A 14,678-nucleotide genomic window follows, 5' to 3' on the forward strand; every position below is an offset into this window, starting at 1 on the left:
GACACACACACACACACACACACACACACACACACACACACACACACACACACACACACACACACACACACACACACACACACACACACACACACACACACACACACACACACACACACACACACACACACACACACACACACACACACACACCTGCACAGGAAAGCAGGAAGTTACACACACACTTTAACGAAAGACACGTTACACACGGTGTAACGGGTGAAATATGTTGCGCTTCTATTAGGAGCAGAGCGGTATTTTGGGAAAAGACCCACACTGCATATTTCCGCTATTACTGCGTGTGTGGAGACCGAGGCTTTTTATTTTCTGATGCTCTTTTCTAAGTGTCTTTGACTAACCCATAACGCTGTTGCAAACAAAAATAAAAAAGCAGGAGTTTTGGAAACCTGTCTGTGCTTATATGATTTCTGTTGTAACTGGAGTTAGTGAGCTCTCCCTTCACCCAGACTCAACGTGCTACAATGGCTTGTATCTAAACAGTAGCCGAGCAAGTAAGTCATTGTTCACTGTCTTCCTCCTTCCTTTCACAGCTACAGTGGTACTTTGACCTACGAGTGCATTAATGTGAGTTTTCCGAGGTACGAGCGGTCACCACGCTCATTTTCCACCACTTGGTCCAGTTGCTGGGATTTGAGGTGGAAAGTGTGAGGATAATCAGAATTAGGAAAAACAGATTGCACACATGAGTAAAAAATAGTGGAAAAGGGAAATGGCAATACAGGTAAATATAAGGAGGAAGACTGGTGAGCTATTAGCCAGAAGAATCTGCTTCCTCTATGAATGCGTGTGTGACTGTTACCTGCAGAGGCATAGGGACGGAAAAGACATTTCCCACTGGCAGAGTGGGCTTCCGACTCCTGCCAGCTTCTGATATGATCTCCTCCGTGATGTCCTTGCTGTCCTGGTTAGGATCTCAGACAACGATCCTAATGGGAAATAAACAGCACATGATCAGAGATAAATAGATTCATTACTCAGTAAATAAACCAGTACTGAAACAAAGAGTAAGCACATGCACCGTTTTCCTCTTCCTCTTGGTAGATGGATGTTGCTGCAGTGGAGGGACCATTGGGAATGGAGTCTGGTTGTACACGGCCTGATCATTATAGTAGAACATCCCTGCAGCAGACACTAATAAGATCAGTATCAGTTTCAATTAAAGAGCAACATGTGAGGATCATAACATCCTACTAGAAAACCAGGCTTTTTGTAAGGATGACTGGAAAGGCATGATGAACTTACCATTTGTTGGGGTAGTAGGTTCAGGGAGTAGAGTGTAGCATGTATTGAATCCTGTGGGATGGACTGGCTCAAGGTCAAAGTCAGACTGCTGGAAAGCGAGCTCTGGCTTATCCTAACACACAAACACACCCAATTAATAATAAAACACCAGGATTACTGTGAATTTGTAGTGTAAATGTAGGTTTCACACATTCACCGAAGTGAACGACAGCATTTCTATCTTTATATATAGTTATTTAAAGAAATACTCCAGTGTTAAAGGAGTAAAAGGACACACAGGGACAAATTCAAAGCACCAGGGTACACACATGACCCCTGACCTTTCCCACAACTACATCGAACAACCTCCAAGTCTCTACCTTGTCCCTGTGTGCCTCATTACATATAGCACAGTTAGGTATGGTAATGTAGGTGAAGTAATGTGGGTGAGAGAAACTCAGGCAATGCAGGAGGGAAAGACAGGACAGAGTGAGGGAGGAAGTGCAGGCCAGACAGGGGTGGGATTTTAAAGTCAGGCTAGGAAAGGTAGGTAGAACGTATTTCCTGATTAGCACACATTAGCATACAGATATCATTTTGGTCCAAACTCAGTAATGATTTTGTTTAAATAGAGTTCATAGAGTAAGTAGTTTAATTGATTTGTACAATTCTGATATACTTCATGAATAACCTTCACTCTGTTTAATCAAATCAGAGCTGTGGCCTTTTAGAGCGGTTGCCAGTTGCGCTCATACTCCTCTATATGGACATTTTGACAATCTGATTTTAGTAGTCAGTTATGTTTTATAGATCGTTCTGAACCATAATCAGGTCCCCAATAATATCACAGATTGGATACCACTTTTCATTCATTCCTCTTCATTTAGTTCCCTTAAAGACAGAGTAAGTGATCAAGGGGTTTACAAAATGAGGCCGTTTGGCTGCCGTAAGTAAAATCTAAATGAACAGTGTGTTTAGGTGATGAGGAAGTGATGGGCTTTAGTTTATTCTGTGTGAAAAACAGTGTGTGTTTGAACTGTACATTACCAGCATTTGTTCTTCTGGAGAACTCGCAGTCATGTTCACCACCACAGGAACGTAGGTCACCCAATACTGTTGATTAGAACAACATGAAAATGTCTGTCACTACATTTGACATCATATTTAATGTTCTCTCTGATACTTGCTCAATACAGATCTACAACATATACAGAATATATATTTGTCAATATTTAGTGTAATTGAAGAAATGAGGATGGATATTTCTGTATGTTGTTGCAGTTTTAAAGTGAACATTTCTACTGCAGTAAACAAAAGAGTTAATGATCCACTTCTTTCTTTTCACCATTTCTAAGATTATTCTAACGCACTTGTTTTCACGCCTGGTCTCAACAACGGCCTTCGATTCAATAGTAGACTTACAATGTTTGCATGTTACTATGACAGCATGACATTTGACTATGACGTTTCATTGGTGGATTAAAAAGATTGTTGCACCAATCAGGGATGCTACGTCACAGAGATGGTGACGGCGCGACTCTACATGAGCTCCTGTAGTGTTTCTCTGTAGAAACACACACCGGTTAGGAGCGCCCCTGCTGGACTTTGTTATAAGCTTTCCAGTCTATTGATCATTGCTGTTTGTTTCTCCACCTCCTCTTCACCTGGCATCCGTATCAGATCTCGAATCGCCCATTTATCATTCCTTTCAGAAAATATACACAAAGTGCACGTCACAAAGTCATTTCGATTGTGAACACCACATCAGCTTAGATAACGTCTCGTAAAAAGTCCACCGCCAAATCTTTCAATCGGACTGATTTGATTTGGAATGACAGGATCGCGGGTACCTGCACAGCGACATCGAGAACACGAGCACCAGGAAAACAGCGAGTGTGCACCTTACCTTTGTCTCCGGTAGCGTGGACATGCCGGACGATGGAATCTCCAAGAATCACAGGATTGGAGACGTTCTCGCAGATCTGAGTGGTGGTGGCGAGATGTCCTCACCGGGCTTGGCTCGTGTCTTCCGCTGCTGCAGCATCCAGGGTCCGTGGTGCACCGGTGCCGGAGTGAACGATACCTGGGCGGGCTGCGTTGTAGGTGCGCTGGACCTGGGCAGAGAAACACTCGGAGTTGAGGTGCTGGGAGCGTTAGATTCAACCCGGGAATTTACCTGGGACAGTGAGCGCCTGGATGTTTCCAGCGCCGCTTTCGCTCACAGCTGGGCATCGAACGAGTTCTCACCTGTGCTCAAAGGCAGACACACAGCCGGCATAGTGCTTATAATAGCAGATAGAGTTAAGATACAGAGATGTGATAAAGTGAGAGGGAATGAATATAGTCAACACTAGTGATAGTCGAGTTAACTAACTACAGGCACAAGACAGGAAGACAAAAAACTATTTAGGATTATTAAAAGAGGAAAAAAGGAGAGATAAATAGTAAAGTTTGTTTAAAACACAGTCAAACACAGGAAGCTACGTCACAGGAAGCCTGCAAGCAGAGAGTCTCCTTTCCACGTCATGACCTGCCCCCATCCTGCTGCCACCTAAAAAGATAAATAACTAACAACAATCTGCACTTACTTTATCTTTAATAAGAGTTTACAGTAAATACATTTACAAATAAATACATAAATACAATATATAAATAATAATAAATTGGCAATTCACACAACAAACAAATTAAATACATTTTCAGTACACACACACACACACACACACACACACACACACACACACACACACACACACACACACACACACACACACACATTTAAATCACTATCTCTAATCACACTTAATTCCTCCAGGATTAATTACAGGTTGGGTGACCTCTAACCTCTCGTGTGGTGCTGATGTTCCTCCTCAGAAGTCCGTCTGCTGTCTGAAGTCTCAGCTCCACCCTCTTCAGGTCATCAGACTTCATCAGGGCTGTCAATTAAACACAACCTATGTTTATCTACACTTATGATACCAGGACGAGAAAAAACCCCTCTGAAGATGTTCTTCTTAAAGGCAGCATTTGTGCTGGTTTAGAAATAAAACTGCATCAAGTCTACCAACCAACACACTGCTTTTACACCACAAACACAAACACTTTTCTCTTTTCTGATCAGACGAGCTGCCATTTGAGTTCACTGACAATGTTCTTATACTAACAAATGAAATTGATCACAGTATGATTTTTAACCCATATTGATTATTGCACATTTTCAAAAGCCCTCTGTAACAACCAGCCAAAAATATGCCGAGCTAAGCGATTAGATCAGACATAAACAATAGTATTTCAAATCAATTTTAAAGCGAAATGATTTCATAAAATAACTATGCTGTCACTTTTACTCAGCTCTTCTATTATTATTACTCAAGTAGTAGAAAATCTACTGCCCACTGGATCCTGTTTGGTCCAGATCTTCCAGTGGAGTCTAAATCTAGTGTGCAGCCAACAGCTCACCTGCTCAGTAATGAAGTTGTTCCCATCCACGGTTTCAGGAAGAAAATCAGCCCAGCTCAGTTTAGAGTCCCTCCATAAGGCCTCCACTTCCTTTTGGCTCTAAAGTGAAGAAAACACAGCAATGACTTGAACAAAAAGAACCTTTTCAACTAGTATGACAAAACACTTTCCTTTTTTCAGTCATGTTCTATAGAAGATCTCACAGCTCACCATTTGTTTGCAGAGAAGCTGCAATATTTCTGCAAATAATATGCCGGCTCTTGCCACAGGAAGTAGTGGTTTGCTAAATTCACTGGAATTCACAAGAAATCAACAATTAAAAACAAACACCAACTTCCTTTCCAGCAAAAAATGTATATGTAAAGTCTCAAATGTAACTGTAAATACATTAATAATTCTCTCAAAGAGATTCCTCCTTCCCGAAGCACAGGATTAACGAGCTCCGCTATGTACTGCCATACATAAGGAATGTCAATCGCCATATCATCTGCTATCTCGAGGGTTTCTGAGAACCTGTGTAAACAAGGAGAGGTAAGAAAATGGGGGAAAAGAGAGCAAAAAAAACACAGACAAAAGTCTTATTAAAGGATTCTGATTCTCTTATAAAATTCTCTAAAAATGACCAAATGTAAAAGCAAGCGTATTCATAATAATGTTACAATAACCCCATTGGGTGTAAATATGTCATCAAGCTGTGGACATCTCATGACGCAGACAGTAGTGTCTCTGGCGCCAGTGGGAGACGGAGCTGTGTGGTGCAGGAATGTCACTCACCCTTTAAAAAACTGAGATGTGGAGAGGATCCCAGCCTGCAGCAGCTGATGGAACAGATGACCCATGTGGTCACGTGTGATCTGGTTTCGCTCCAGCGTGGTCTCCACACCCACCCGAACAAAAACGTCCAGCATCCCGCCCTGGTCCAGTTCCTCCACGCAATGCGAGACCTCCTGCACACGAACCCACCACGATTATGTGATGCAGTAACAAGATAATAACCGATGTGTATTCAACTAAATGTGATCATAAGACACTGCATGAGATCATTACTTTGTAATCATTTATGTGTAGAAACTCCTCAATAATGGATTTAGAGCGTTTCTCCATTTCCTCCTCTGATAGCGCAGGCTTGTTTGTAGTCGAGTCTGGCACTGCGTCGAGTTTTACTGAAACACAAGAGACATGATGTGTCATGACTAAAAATGCTCATGCATTAAACTGAATTAAGTTTCAAGAACAACACCTACAATCACAACCTGCTTTGAATTTTTTCACAACATGAACACAGGAGAGAGCTGAAAAAGAACACAGACTACATTCACTACAGACTCACCTGATGCTCCGGATGTGGCTCTAGCGCTAGTTTCTCCATCGCAGCCGTTCTTCCAGTTCAGCCGTCGTCCCCCGAAATTTGGTCCCAAATAAATCTTATCATCAAGTACTTTAGGAAACATGTTTAATTGAAGATATTTACAGCTGTCAGACGTGACAAGTTGTAAAAAGCAGATATTTGTTTACTGGCGTTTCATAAACATTTCATCGGTTACACTTGGAACAGCTGTTAAAATATTAAACAACAGGAAGCACACTTTTTATGTAATATAGCTCTAGCAATTTCTCCAAGCCTCTTTGTATTGGTCTATAATTAATAAGCAAGTGCTCTGTTAACATGTGCTCAGTTAAAGATTACAGGCTTTAACATGAAACTTTTACAAAGCCGAGTATTACATAAGCAGCAGCAAAAGCTTACTAAACCACACACACACTTTAATATCACTACTAATATCATTTACTGCGAGGCCTAAATCAAAAGCTAGAGACTTAATGCATATTCAATATGCTACATTAAAGGTATAATAGTGTACAACTTTGCAGGATGGTAATTAGAACAATCCTGAACAATGAAAATGCTCTACAATGGCGTCTTTGGTTGTTTACCTTGGCCTTCTTAAAGTCCATCTCTTAGCCGGCGGTGGTGAGGAGAACAGAGAGGCACTCAAGACTTTCCTCGTCATTTTGTTTCAGCAGTTTTACCACGCAGTTATGAATGATGGACTCGGTCAACATCCGCAACTTTAACAGCTCCCCGATGAACTTGACGTTACCCTGGTTTTCTGTGAGCTTTGTTATTTGCCTCCTCCAGCTCGTCCTGAAGCCTCTCACAGTCAATCATCATAAAAACTAAAAATCTGTGCAATTAAAAAAATACAAATATTACACATGAAGATACCATAGAAATGTTACAGAAGGACGGGTTCAAGCCTGATAACAGATTATCCACTTGAAGCTTCATTTGCAAATTCAGTAGATTTTGATTTTATTCTGTGGGGAAAATGAAGAGAAAGCCCTCTTGAGAGAAACGATGCTTACTGAAACAGCTGCTTCCAGTTCCTGCTGGAATATTTGAGATATTTGAGTCTCTGGAGCCGAGACCCTGTGGGTCCAGTGGCAACTTATTTTGGTTACACTGTAAAAGCAGAGAGTGAAGCAATGATCTGTGAAACAATATTCCTTATTTGGTTTTAAAGTTGAAATAAAGCCCACATGTCAGGAGGCTTACCTTGTGTAGCACCACATCAGGTATGGATGGAAGCCCCTCTGGTTTCTGCATACAATCAGGCATGAACTGGATGCTCAAAAGAAAGTCTCTACTATATTGTATCCTCTTATTCTCCATCTCTGGCTCTGAGGAAGGAACGAGCAAAAGCAGACATGAAAAGTAGTGAAAAACATGAGGAAGTGTGCGAGTCAGAAAAAGTAGGTCTCACTGTGCATGGTGTTGTTGTTGGGCTCTTCGACAGGTGAAAGGACCCCATCGTTACTTTCATCCTCAGAGCTGGGCTCGAGTTCGTTCTTCGGCGGCTCGGCTTCCGGCGCTTCGATCTCATCTGCTGGTGTTTCTGCTGAAACCAGATGCTCCACAATCACAGGAGACACACTGGAATTCTCGACTGTGGTTGAGACTGGCTCAAGGTCAAAGTCAGACTGCTGGAAAGCGAGCTCTGGCTTATCCTAACACACAAACACACCCAATTAATAATAAAACACCAGGATTACTGTGAATTTGTAGTGTAAATGTAGGTTTCACACATTCACCGAAGTGAACGACAGCATTTCTATCTTTATATATAGTTATTTAAAGAAATACTCCAGTGTTAAAGGAGTAAAAGGACACACAGGGACAAATTCAAAGCACCAGGGTACACACATGACCCCTGACCTTTCCCACAACTACATCGAACAACCTCCAAGTCTCTACCTTGTCCCTGTGTGCCTCATTACATATAGCACAGTTAGGTATGGTAATGTAGGTGAAGTAATGTGGGTGAGAGAAACTCAGGCAATGCAGGAGGGAAAGACAGGACAGAGTGAGGGAGGAAGTGCAGGCCAGACAGGGGTGGGATTTTAAAGTCAGGCTAGGAAAGGTAGGTAGAACGTATTTCCTGATTAGCACACATTAGCATACAGATATCATTTTGGTCCAAACTCAGTAATGATTTTGTTTAAATAGAGTTCATAGAGTAAGTAGTTTAATTTATTTGTACAATTCTGATATACTTCATGAATAACCTTCACTCTGTTTATTCAAATCAGAGCTGTGGCCTTTTAGAGCGGTTGCCAGTTGCGCTCATACTCCTCTATATGGACATTTTGACAATCTGATTTTAGTAGTCAGTTATGTTTTATAGATCGTTCTGAACCATAATCAGGTCCCCAATAATATCACAGATTGGATACCACTTTTCATTCATTCCTCTTCGTTTAGTTCCCTTAAAGACAGAGTAAGTGATCAAGGGGTTTACAAAATGAGGCCGTTTGGCTGGCGTAAGTAAAATCTAAATGAACAGTGTGTTTAGGTGATGAGGACGTGATGGGCTTTAGTTTATTCTGTGTGAAAAACAGTGTGTGTTTGAACTGTACATTACCAGCATTTGTTCTTCTGGAGAACTCGCAGTCATGTTCACCACCACAGGAACGTAGGTCACCCAATACTGTTGATTAGAACAACATGAAAATATGTCACTACATTTGACATCATATTTAATGTTCTCTCTGATATTTACATCTCAGCTGCTTTCAGCTTCCTGTGTTTTGTAAAGAAAATTTGTTCATAACTACATTGTCTTGTTAATGAGTGTGTGGTGAAATAAAAGCATTTATTATTTTTTTCTTTAAAAACAAACAAACATTGATATCTGATCGAATATCAAATATAGGTGCTGTCTGGGTCACATTCTAAATGAAACACAAACAGTAAGAATAATTACATCTGGTCTTCCTGCACATAAAAGTCTTTATTTAAACACTTCTTTATCATACAGTACTGTTTAATCTTCCACTTCATTTTAAAAAGTGTTCGATGTCCAGTAGGTGGCAGTAATGTTCTACTAAACTTTAGCTCCCTCTAGCGGTATCACGATGAATTACACTGTACTACACTTTTAAAGGGAATTTTACATCAAATGTTGCTTTTTTTAATAAGCCAAGTTATAAACAAACATTATCGAATTAACCACTTCGAATTACAAATACCACAAATCCCCAAATTCTACACAACTATAGAGTCAAATGTTGTTAAAACGTATCATGTTACAAAAAAAATTCAAATGTTACTAAATCACGGATCTCTGGAAACCCAGACATTATTACACTATTTATAACTTTTAGAATAGACTTTAAAAACTGGACCAATATAAAGTTTGTTTACAAACTTTTACTAAACTTAGTTTATTTATATGATCATCACTATTCATTACATCACATTACCTCTGTCTTTGTCCCGCTTTTCTTCTTCTACATTTTTTCTTCTTTTTATTTAATTTGTATTGTTTTCCAGCACAGTAATGTGATGAATGTAAATACTGTTATGTTTGCATCATTATGCTATAAAACACATATTATACCATTAAGTTCGGAGCATGCGCAGAAAGAACCGGAGACATGACTGCACAGCGTTTTTTACTCGTTTACTCTGCACACTGCAAACACACCCACATGCAGCACGAGAGTGCCCTCTAATGGCTATCAGATATTATTACATTAATGCAATGTTACCAATGTCACTATGACCATTATTAATTTAGGGGCTTCAGGAAAGTCTGCAAATTTAACAAAACAATACCACAGACTTAAAATACACTGTATAGAAATAAATACAAAACCAAGAACAACACACATTTTGGAAAGAACAAGACACATTTCTTTGTATCATTGTCTGAATCATTTTAGTAGATTTATAATGAAATGTCAATATAATCTCACCTTCTTTAAGAAGTCTGTAGGCGAAGGCATGAGCTTAATGAAAGTCTCCTCACTGTTCACATAAAGCTACATAACCCCTACAGAGAGACTGCAGGAGTTCATGTCTCATAGACTGTTTCTCTGTAGACTACAGTCTGACCTGTTTACAGCAGCGACGCATTGTAGGATTGAAGGATGAACCACTGTAAACACGAAGAAGACGCACTGTGGGCGTGTCTCCGTTTATTCAGGTCTGTGTCTTTCTGGTTTGACGGTCGTATCTACTGCGATAGCAACACCTCCAGAAACTCCATGCCTGAGGAGCTAGAAGCTAGAAGCTAACCCGGTGTTATATTCTACATCAGGGGTCACCAACGTGGTGCACCAGTTCGCCCGCAATGACCACATGAGTCGCCCGCGTGCCTTTTCTAAAAATAGCTGTATCCTACCTTGTTAAATCATTGTTGATAATTATTGTGAGAAATCATTAACATGATCAGTGTCTTCACATAGATCAGGGGTGTCAAACTCAATGTCAAATCCGGCCCGCGAGATGATTTTATAAAGAGCTATTATTATTGATATTAATGTCTCGGCAAAATGAAGCGCTTATAACACAAACTACAGATCCCATAATGCAGCGCTTCAGCTGCCTTACCGAACGCTAGACTACCTGGAAACTCCTCTGTCTGTGTGCTCATATCACGTGTAAAAGTATTCTTCACGATGTGAGGAGGCAGACGGGTTCTCTGGAACAGCTGGAGTAGAGAGATGTTTAATAAATGGAGCAATCTCAGTGGTGAGGAAGAAGAGCTGAAATTGACGATACTGTCGGAGGAGAACGCTCCTAAGAGCTGTCCCAGAACGTCTGTGAGATGGAGCTGAATAAAAGAAACCAACAGAGATACGATGTAAAAGGGTGAAATCACAATGACTAAATATAAAAATGTATATGTTCATGTGGGGACAAAAGTAACAAGATTATAAATTAGGGGTCACCAACCTTTTTGACACCGAGAGCTTCTTCTTGGGTACCGACTAATGTGAAGGGCTACCAGTTTGATACACACTTCTGAGATAAAAGATTTGCTCAATTACCTTTAATTATGTTATTATTAATAATTAATGATATTTATCTATATGAGGGTGTCAAACTCAATTGCACAGGGGGCCAAAACTTAAAGCCCACTTTAGGTTGCGGGCGAACAGGATAAACATTTATTGAACACACTAAAACAATGTTTTTGAACATAAATATTAATAAAAACAGACATGAAAATTATTCCAGAATAAATAAAATTTAACTTTAAATAACTTAACATATTTTGCTCTCCATAAAATATATCATCAAAAGATCATTCTGAGAAACCAAGAGCAATTGGAGAAACATGAAGCTCAGCTGAGAGCACTTTGGGTTCTGACTATGAGAAACAGCAGAAACAGAAAGCTGAACCTCTACAAGCCCAAAGAGTCGCAGAAAATCTCTGAGGAAACAAAGATTCTTAGGTGAGGGAAGAGAAATGAGGATGGAAACCCGAGAGTGACTGGAGGAAGCTGTACAGCTGTTCAGCAATATGACTTCAGCACTAGAGAAAGAAAACCAGAGAAAGAAAAGAGGAGATCAAGCTGGACATGTCCTACATATAATAAAGTACAAACATATCAGTGATTATTGTAACTGAATATTTTTTATTACTTCAAAATGAATAAATATCTTAAATATAGTGTGTTTTGTTTATATTATAAAATTATTATTGTACATCATTTAAATTTAACTAAGAATTAAATTTCACATGATAAAATGTTGGAAAAATGACACAAAAGTAAATGATAATAAAATAAAGGTTCTGTTTAAACCCAATTTTACATGAACAGAAGTTAAAGTAATAAAATAAACAGTTATTGAACAGTATTCACAGCATCAGTTTAAATATTAAATCACAATAACACAGAGATTAAATCAGTTTACAATACATGAGTTCTTCATGGGTTCATCTGATCACACAATACTATAAAGTTTAGTTCCAATGCAGCCTCATAACATCATAGTTCAAGTATAACTTTTAACAACTGCAGTTAGTAGAAAAACATCAGAAAGAACTATTTAATAGATTCATTTTAATAATTCAGTCCATTCAGTTTGGTCAATTCAGTTAGAAAAGATTCGGTTTGGTGATTTCGACTCTTTAGATTCAGTTCAAGTGACTCGGTTCAAGAGTTCAGTTCGGTCACTTCTATTCAAAACAATGAGGTCGACCGAGTCTGAATCCATAGATAGTCCAAGAAATTTCCTTTCAGCAGTCTCTCAAAAAGAAACCAGCAGGTGGTCAGAATGTTCCTACTCTGTTCCTGGGTTAGTTTCAGGGGTTCACCTCAGTCAGCTTCATCCGGTTTGTGTGTAATCTTCCCTCTGTAATCTGTACTTGTGCAGTGTGTGTGTGTGTGTGTGTGTGTGTGAGAGAGAGAGAGAGAAATAGAGAGAGAGAAATAAAGTGAGTGACATGATGATGTCACCGGCAGAGGGCGGGGCATCTAGGTGTGATGTCACAGTGTGACACGTCTATATAATTCAAAGCGTGCTTTTGTTTCTCATTTGTGAATTTACCAATTGTAAGTAAAGAGACACTAAAATTGACAACCACCAAACAAACAAACAGCAGCAAGAAGCAGCAGCGATTAGCAGCAACTAAAAAAACATTACAACTTCTCTTCTATTGAACATTTCTTCATACAGGTACCTGGTAAGTCGTCTAAATAATTATGGTAGAATATTGTAGATTATTTAGTAGAAGACTCGAAAAGTACAAAGTCATTATTTAGTGACATTAGCATGGGTAACTAGCCGGCTAGCTAAGATTAGCTTTTATAGTTTAACTTTTTATATTAATCCAACAAATGTACCTAATAATTAGTATAGAATCTATTAGATACAATGAAGTAGCTTAATTTAACCTATTTATCCCATATTTTAATCAAACTCATGTAACCTGTTTACTCCAAGTATAATGAACATAATATACTAATAAATAGAGTAGAATAGGGTCAGACTGGGACTACAATTTTAATAATCCTTGCAGCCGTGGCATGTTTTATCTGTTGTGGAATTCCTTGTCATTGTTTAGACAATACGTACAGCTCCCAGTGTATAAAATTACAGGTGAAGAGTCTTCTACAGAAAACATCTCCACAGATATGGATCAAAACATCTATGTGGATTTGGATGGAGGGATTATGGCCCTAGTCAATGAGAAAAAATGACTGTAACAAACGTTTCCTTATAACTAAAAGCACTAAACTCTTTCTACGCTTTAATTCTGATTCTTTGATTATATCGTATATAAATCATGTTGTTGTTGTGTGTATTTTATGCTGTGTGCAGGAACATGGCCGCTGATGAACAAAGGTTTCTTCTGCAAGGTATGCGTCTGCATCAAGGCACGTGTTTGTACATCGAAGCATGTGCTGAGGGGTATCGCTTCAACTTTGTCACCTCTAGACCTACCTGCGATGCTTGTTATTTCCTTGTTCTTCAAAAGCATTGCCTGTGGTGCCTGGAGCAGTCCACCTGTCCTTTAGGTGAACGGTGCTATAATTTCTTCCGTAAATGGTTCAGGTTTCCTCCAGAAAAGGACGAATTCGTTTGGGAAACTGATGAGGACCCGTTCAGACCGGTGATGGACATTCTGCACCACGCTGACATGTTCTCCCCAGATGGAATGTGGATAGATTCCATCCAGAACTTTGTCTATGATCTTTCTGCAGGACTTAAGCTGATCACCCGTATCGTTCATGTGCGTAGGGCTATTACCCTTGCCCAATCGTTTGGAGTTCCTGCCAGCTCGCTGGGTGCGCCAAGCACTCACAGTTTTCTGTTCACGGAATTCGTCATGCAAAGCACCTTTCTAACGTACTACACCATCATCTTCTGTGGCTATGTTCTATGGACAACTGAACCAGCGAAACATCGTGATTGGAATTCTCGTCCTATCCTTTGTCACAAATTTCACACAATCAGGAAAGACTCAATGGTATTCTCATCGAAATGTCACGGTGGTGTTTTGAGGTTTCATCATGAGGTGTGGTCTGCACTGCAGTCTCACAGTTCTATATCTGCTCTTTTGCCGGACTGGATCAGACGACTATCACCCATTCCATTAAAAAAAAAAGGCAAGTGAGTCTGGACATCAAGGACAGGAACTGAAAGCTAAACCTCCCCATGTCCAATAATAATTAATAAAATCAATAAAAATCTAAAATATGAAATCACTTGTTTATTGAAGTGTTCGACATCATTTAAATCCTGATTCTAAATCAGTGTTTCTCAACTGGAAGATGCTTTTAAGATAAATAATTATACTCCACATGATAAACGTTTGGAAAAAAATGTGACGAAAGTGAAATTGCACAATTATTAAAAGATGAAGTTAAACCATGATTTTTCAAACGCCGTATGACCTCCTCATGGATTCTTGCATCTTGCTTATATCCCTCTTGTGGGGCAGGGGGCTGTGACTCGGGGTCATAATGCTGAGGGGGAGGGAGGTCAGCAGGGAGAGGGAAACTGGTCCTCAGTTCCACATTGTGCAAAACACCACACACCCTTATAATCTTACACACTGAGCATCTGAGGGGTGAAGCCTCTGTCACCTGTCATATTATAGACTACATCAGGACAATGTTAACAATTTCTACATGTTGTTAAAGTCACCAAGAAGCCAGTCATCACGTCCTGCAGCTGC

The 14,678-nt window shown here is 39.7% G+C and overlaps 4 protein-coding genes and 1 long non-coding RNA gene across 8 annotated transcripts in view; 1 reads left to right on the forward strand and 4 right to left on the reverse strand.

The window, feature by feature from the left end:
- LOC124384638 (eukaryotic translation initiation factor 4 gamma 3-like) overlaps window positions 1-1,147 on the reverse strand; it is a 1,295,064-nt gene extending 1,293,917 nt beyond the window's left edge. For both annotated transcript variants that reach the window (XM_046847666.1, XM_046847667.1), the window contains exons 1-2: window positions 1,040-1,147; window positions 821-947 (exon numbers count right to left, since the gene is read on the reverse strand). The gene's annotated coding sequence lies outside the window, so the exon portion shown is untranslated. The remainder of the gene's footprint in view (window positions 1-820; window positions 948-1,039) is intronic.
- Window positions 1,148-2,007: 860 nt separating this feature from the next.
- LOC124384739 lies at window positions 2,008-3,187 on the reverse strand. The gene is made up of 3 exons (XR_006925553.1): window positions 3,149-3,187; window positions 2,290-2,355; window positions 2,008-2,133 (listed from the first exon to the last, which is right to left on the reverse strand). It is a non-coding gene; the product is annotated as an uncharacterized LOC124384739 (long non-coding RNA).
- Window positions 3,188-3,698: 511 nt separating this feature from the next.
- On the reverse strand, window positions 3,699-6,167 carry LOC124384610 (eukaryotic translation initiation factor 4 gamma 3-like). Of its 2 annotated transcripts, XM_046847605.1 has the most exons (8): window positions 6,032-6,167; window positions 5,749-5,864; window positions 5,476-5,648; window positions 5,089-5,214; window positions 4,912-4,993; window positions 4,702-4,800; window positions 4,087-4,178; window positions 3,699-3,793 (listed from the first exon to the last, which is right to left on the reverse strand). In XM_046847605.1, the coding sequence occupies exons 1-7, from the start codon at window positions 6,150-6,152 to the stop codon at window positions 4,173-4,175; spliced, it is 723 nt and encodes a 240-aa protein (XP_046703561.1). In that variant the 5' UTR covers window positions 6,153-6,167; the 3' UTR covers window positions 3,699-3,793; window positions 4,087-4,172. The 2 variants fall into 2 exon arrangements, with proteins under 2 accessions (XP_046703561.1, XP_046703562.1); XM_046847606.1 differs by lacking the exon at window positions 4,912-4,993.
- Window positions 6,168-6,808: 641 nt separating this feature from the next.
- Window positions 6,809-10,127, reverse strand: LOC124384633 (eukaryotic translation initiation factor 4 gamma 3-like). Of its 2 annotated transcripts, none has more exons than XM_046847647.1 (6): window positions 9,961-10,127; window positions 8,625-8,690; window positions 7,467-7,710; window positions 7,259-7,383; window positions 7,069-7,165; window positions 6,809-6,887 (listed from the first exon to the last, which is right to left on the reverse strand). In XM_046847647.1, the coding sequence occupies exons 1-6, from the start codon at window positions 9,988-9,990 to the stop codon at window positions 6,880-6,882; spliced, it is 570 nt and encodes a 189-aa protein (XP_046703603.1). In that variant the 5' UTR covers window positions 9,991-10,127; the 3' UTR covers window positions 6,809-6,879. The 2 variants fall into 2 exon arrangements, with proteins under 2 accessions (XP_046703603.1, XP_046703604.1); XM_046847648.1 differs by lacking the exon at window positions 9,961-10,127 and adding an exon at window positions 9,466-9,514.
- Window positions 10,128-12,647: 2,520 nt separating this feature from the next.
- On the forward strand, window positions 12,648-14,150 carry LOC124384605. The gene is made up of 2 exons (XM_046847596.1): window positions 12,648-12,680; window positions 13,319-14,150. The coding sequence occupies exon 2, from the start codon at window positions 13,323-13,325 to the stop codon at window positions 14,112-14,114; it is 792 nt and encodes a 263-aa protein (XP_046703552.1). The 5' UTR covers window positions 12,648-12,680; window positions 13,319-13,322; the 3' UTR covers window positions 14,115-14,150.
- Window positions 14,151-14,678: the final 528 nt, after the last annotated feature.

Source organism: Silurus meridionalis, chromosome 4 (assembly GCF_014805685.1).
Source record: "Silurus meridionalis isolate SWU-2019-XX chromosome 4, ASM1480568v1, whole genome shotgun sequence".
Classification (NCBI taxonomy): Eukaryota; Metazoa; Chordata; class Actinopteri; order Siluriformes; family Siluridae; genus Silurus; species Silurus meridionalis.

Coding starts and splice junctions, on each gene's coding strand:
- LOC124384610 (XM_046847605.1), bottom strand. CDS start 6,152: ATGTTTCCTAAAGTACTTGATGATAAGATTTATTTGGGACCAAATTTC. Junction 5,865..6,031: donor AGCCACATCCGGAGCATCAG/GTGAGTCTGTAG, acceptor CTTGTGTTTCAG/TAAAACTCGACGCAGTGCCA. Junction 4,994..5,088: donor TCTTTGAGAGAATTATTAAT/GTATTTACAGTT, acceptor TGTGAATTCCAG/TGAATTTAGCAAACCACTAC.
- LOC124384633 (XM_046847647.1), bottom strand. CDS start 9,990: ATGCCTTCGCCTACAGACTTCTTAAAGAAG. Junction 7,711..8,624: donor CTCCAGAAGAACAAATGCTG/GTAATGTACAGT, acceptor TTTGTGTGTTAG/GATAAGCCAGAGCTCGCTTT. Junction 7,166..7,258: donor CTGATGTGGTGCTACACAAG/GTAAGCCTCCTG, acceptor CTGCTTTTACAG/TGTAACCAAAATAAGTTGCC.
- LOC124384605 (XM_046847596.1), top strand. CDS start 13,323: ATGGCCGCTGATGAACAAAGGTTTCTTCTGCAAGGTATGCGTCTGCAT.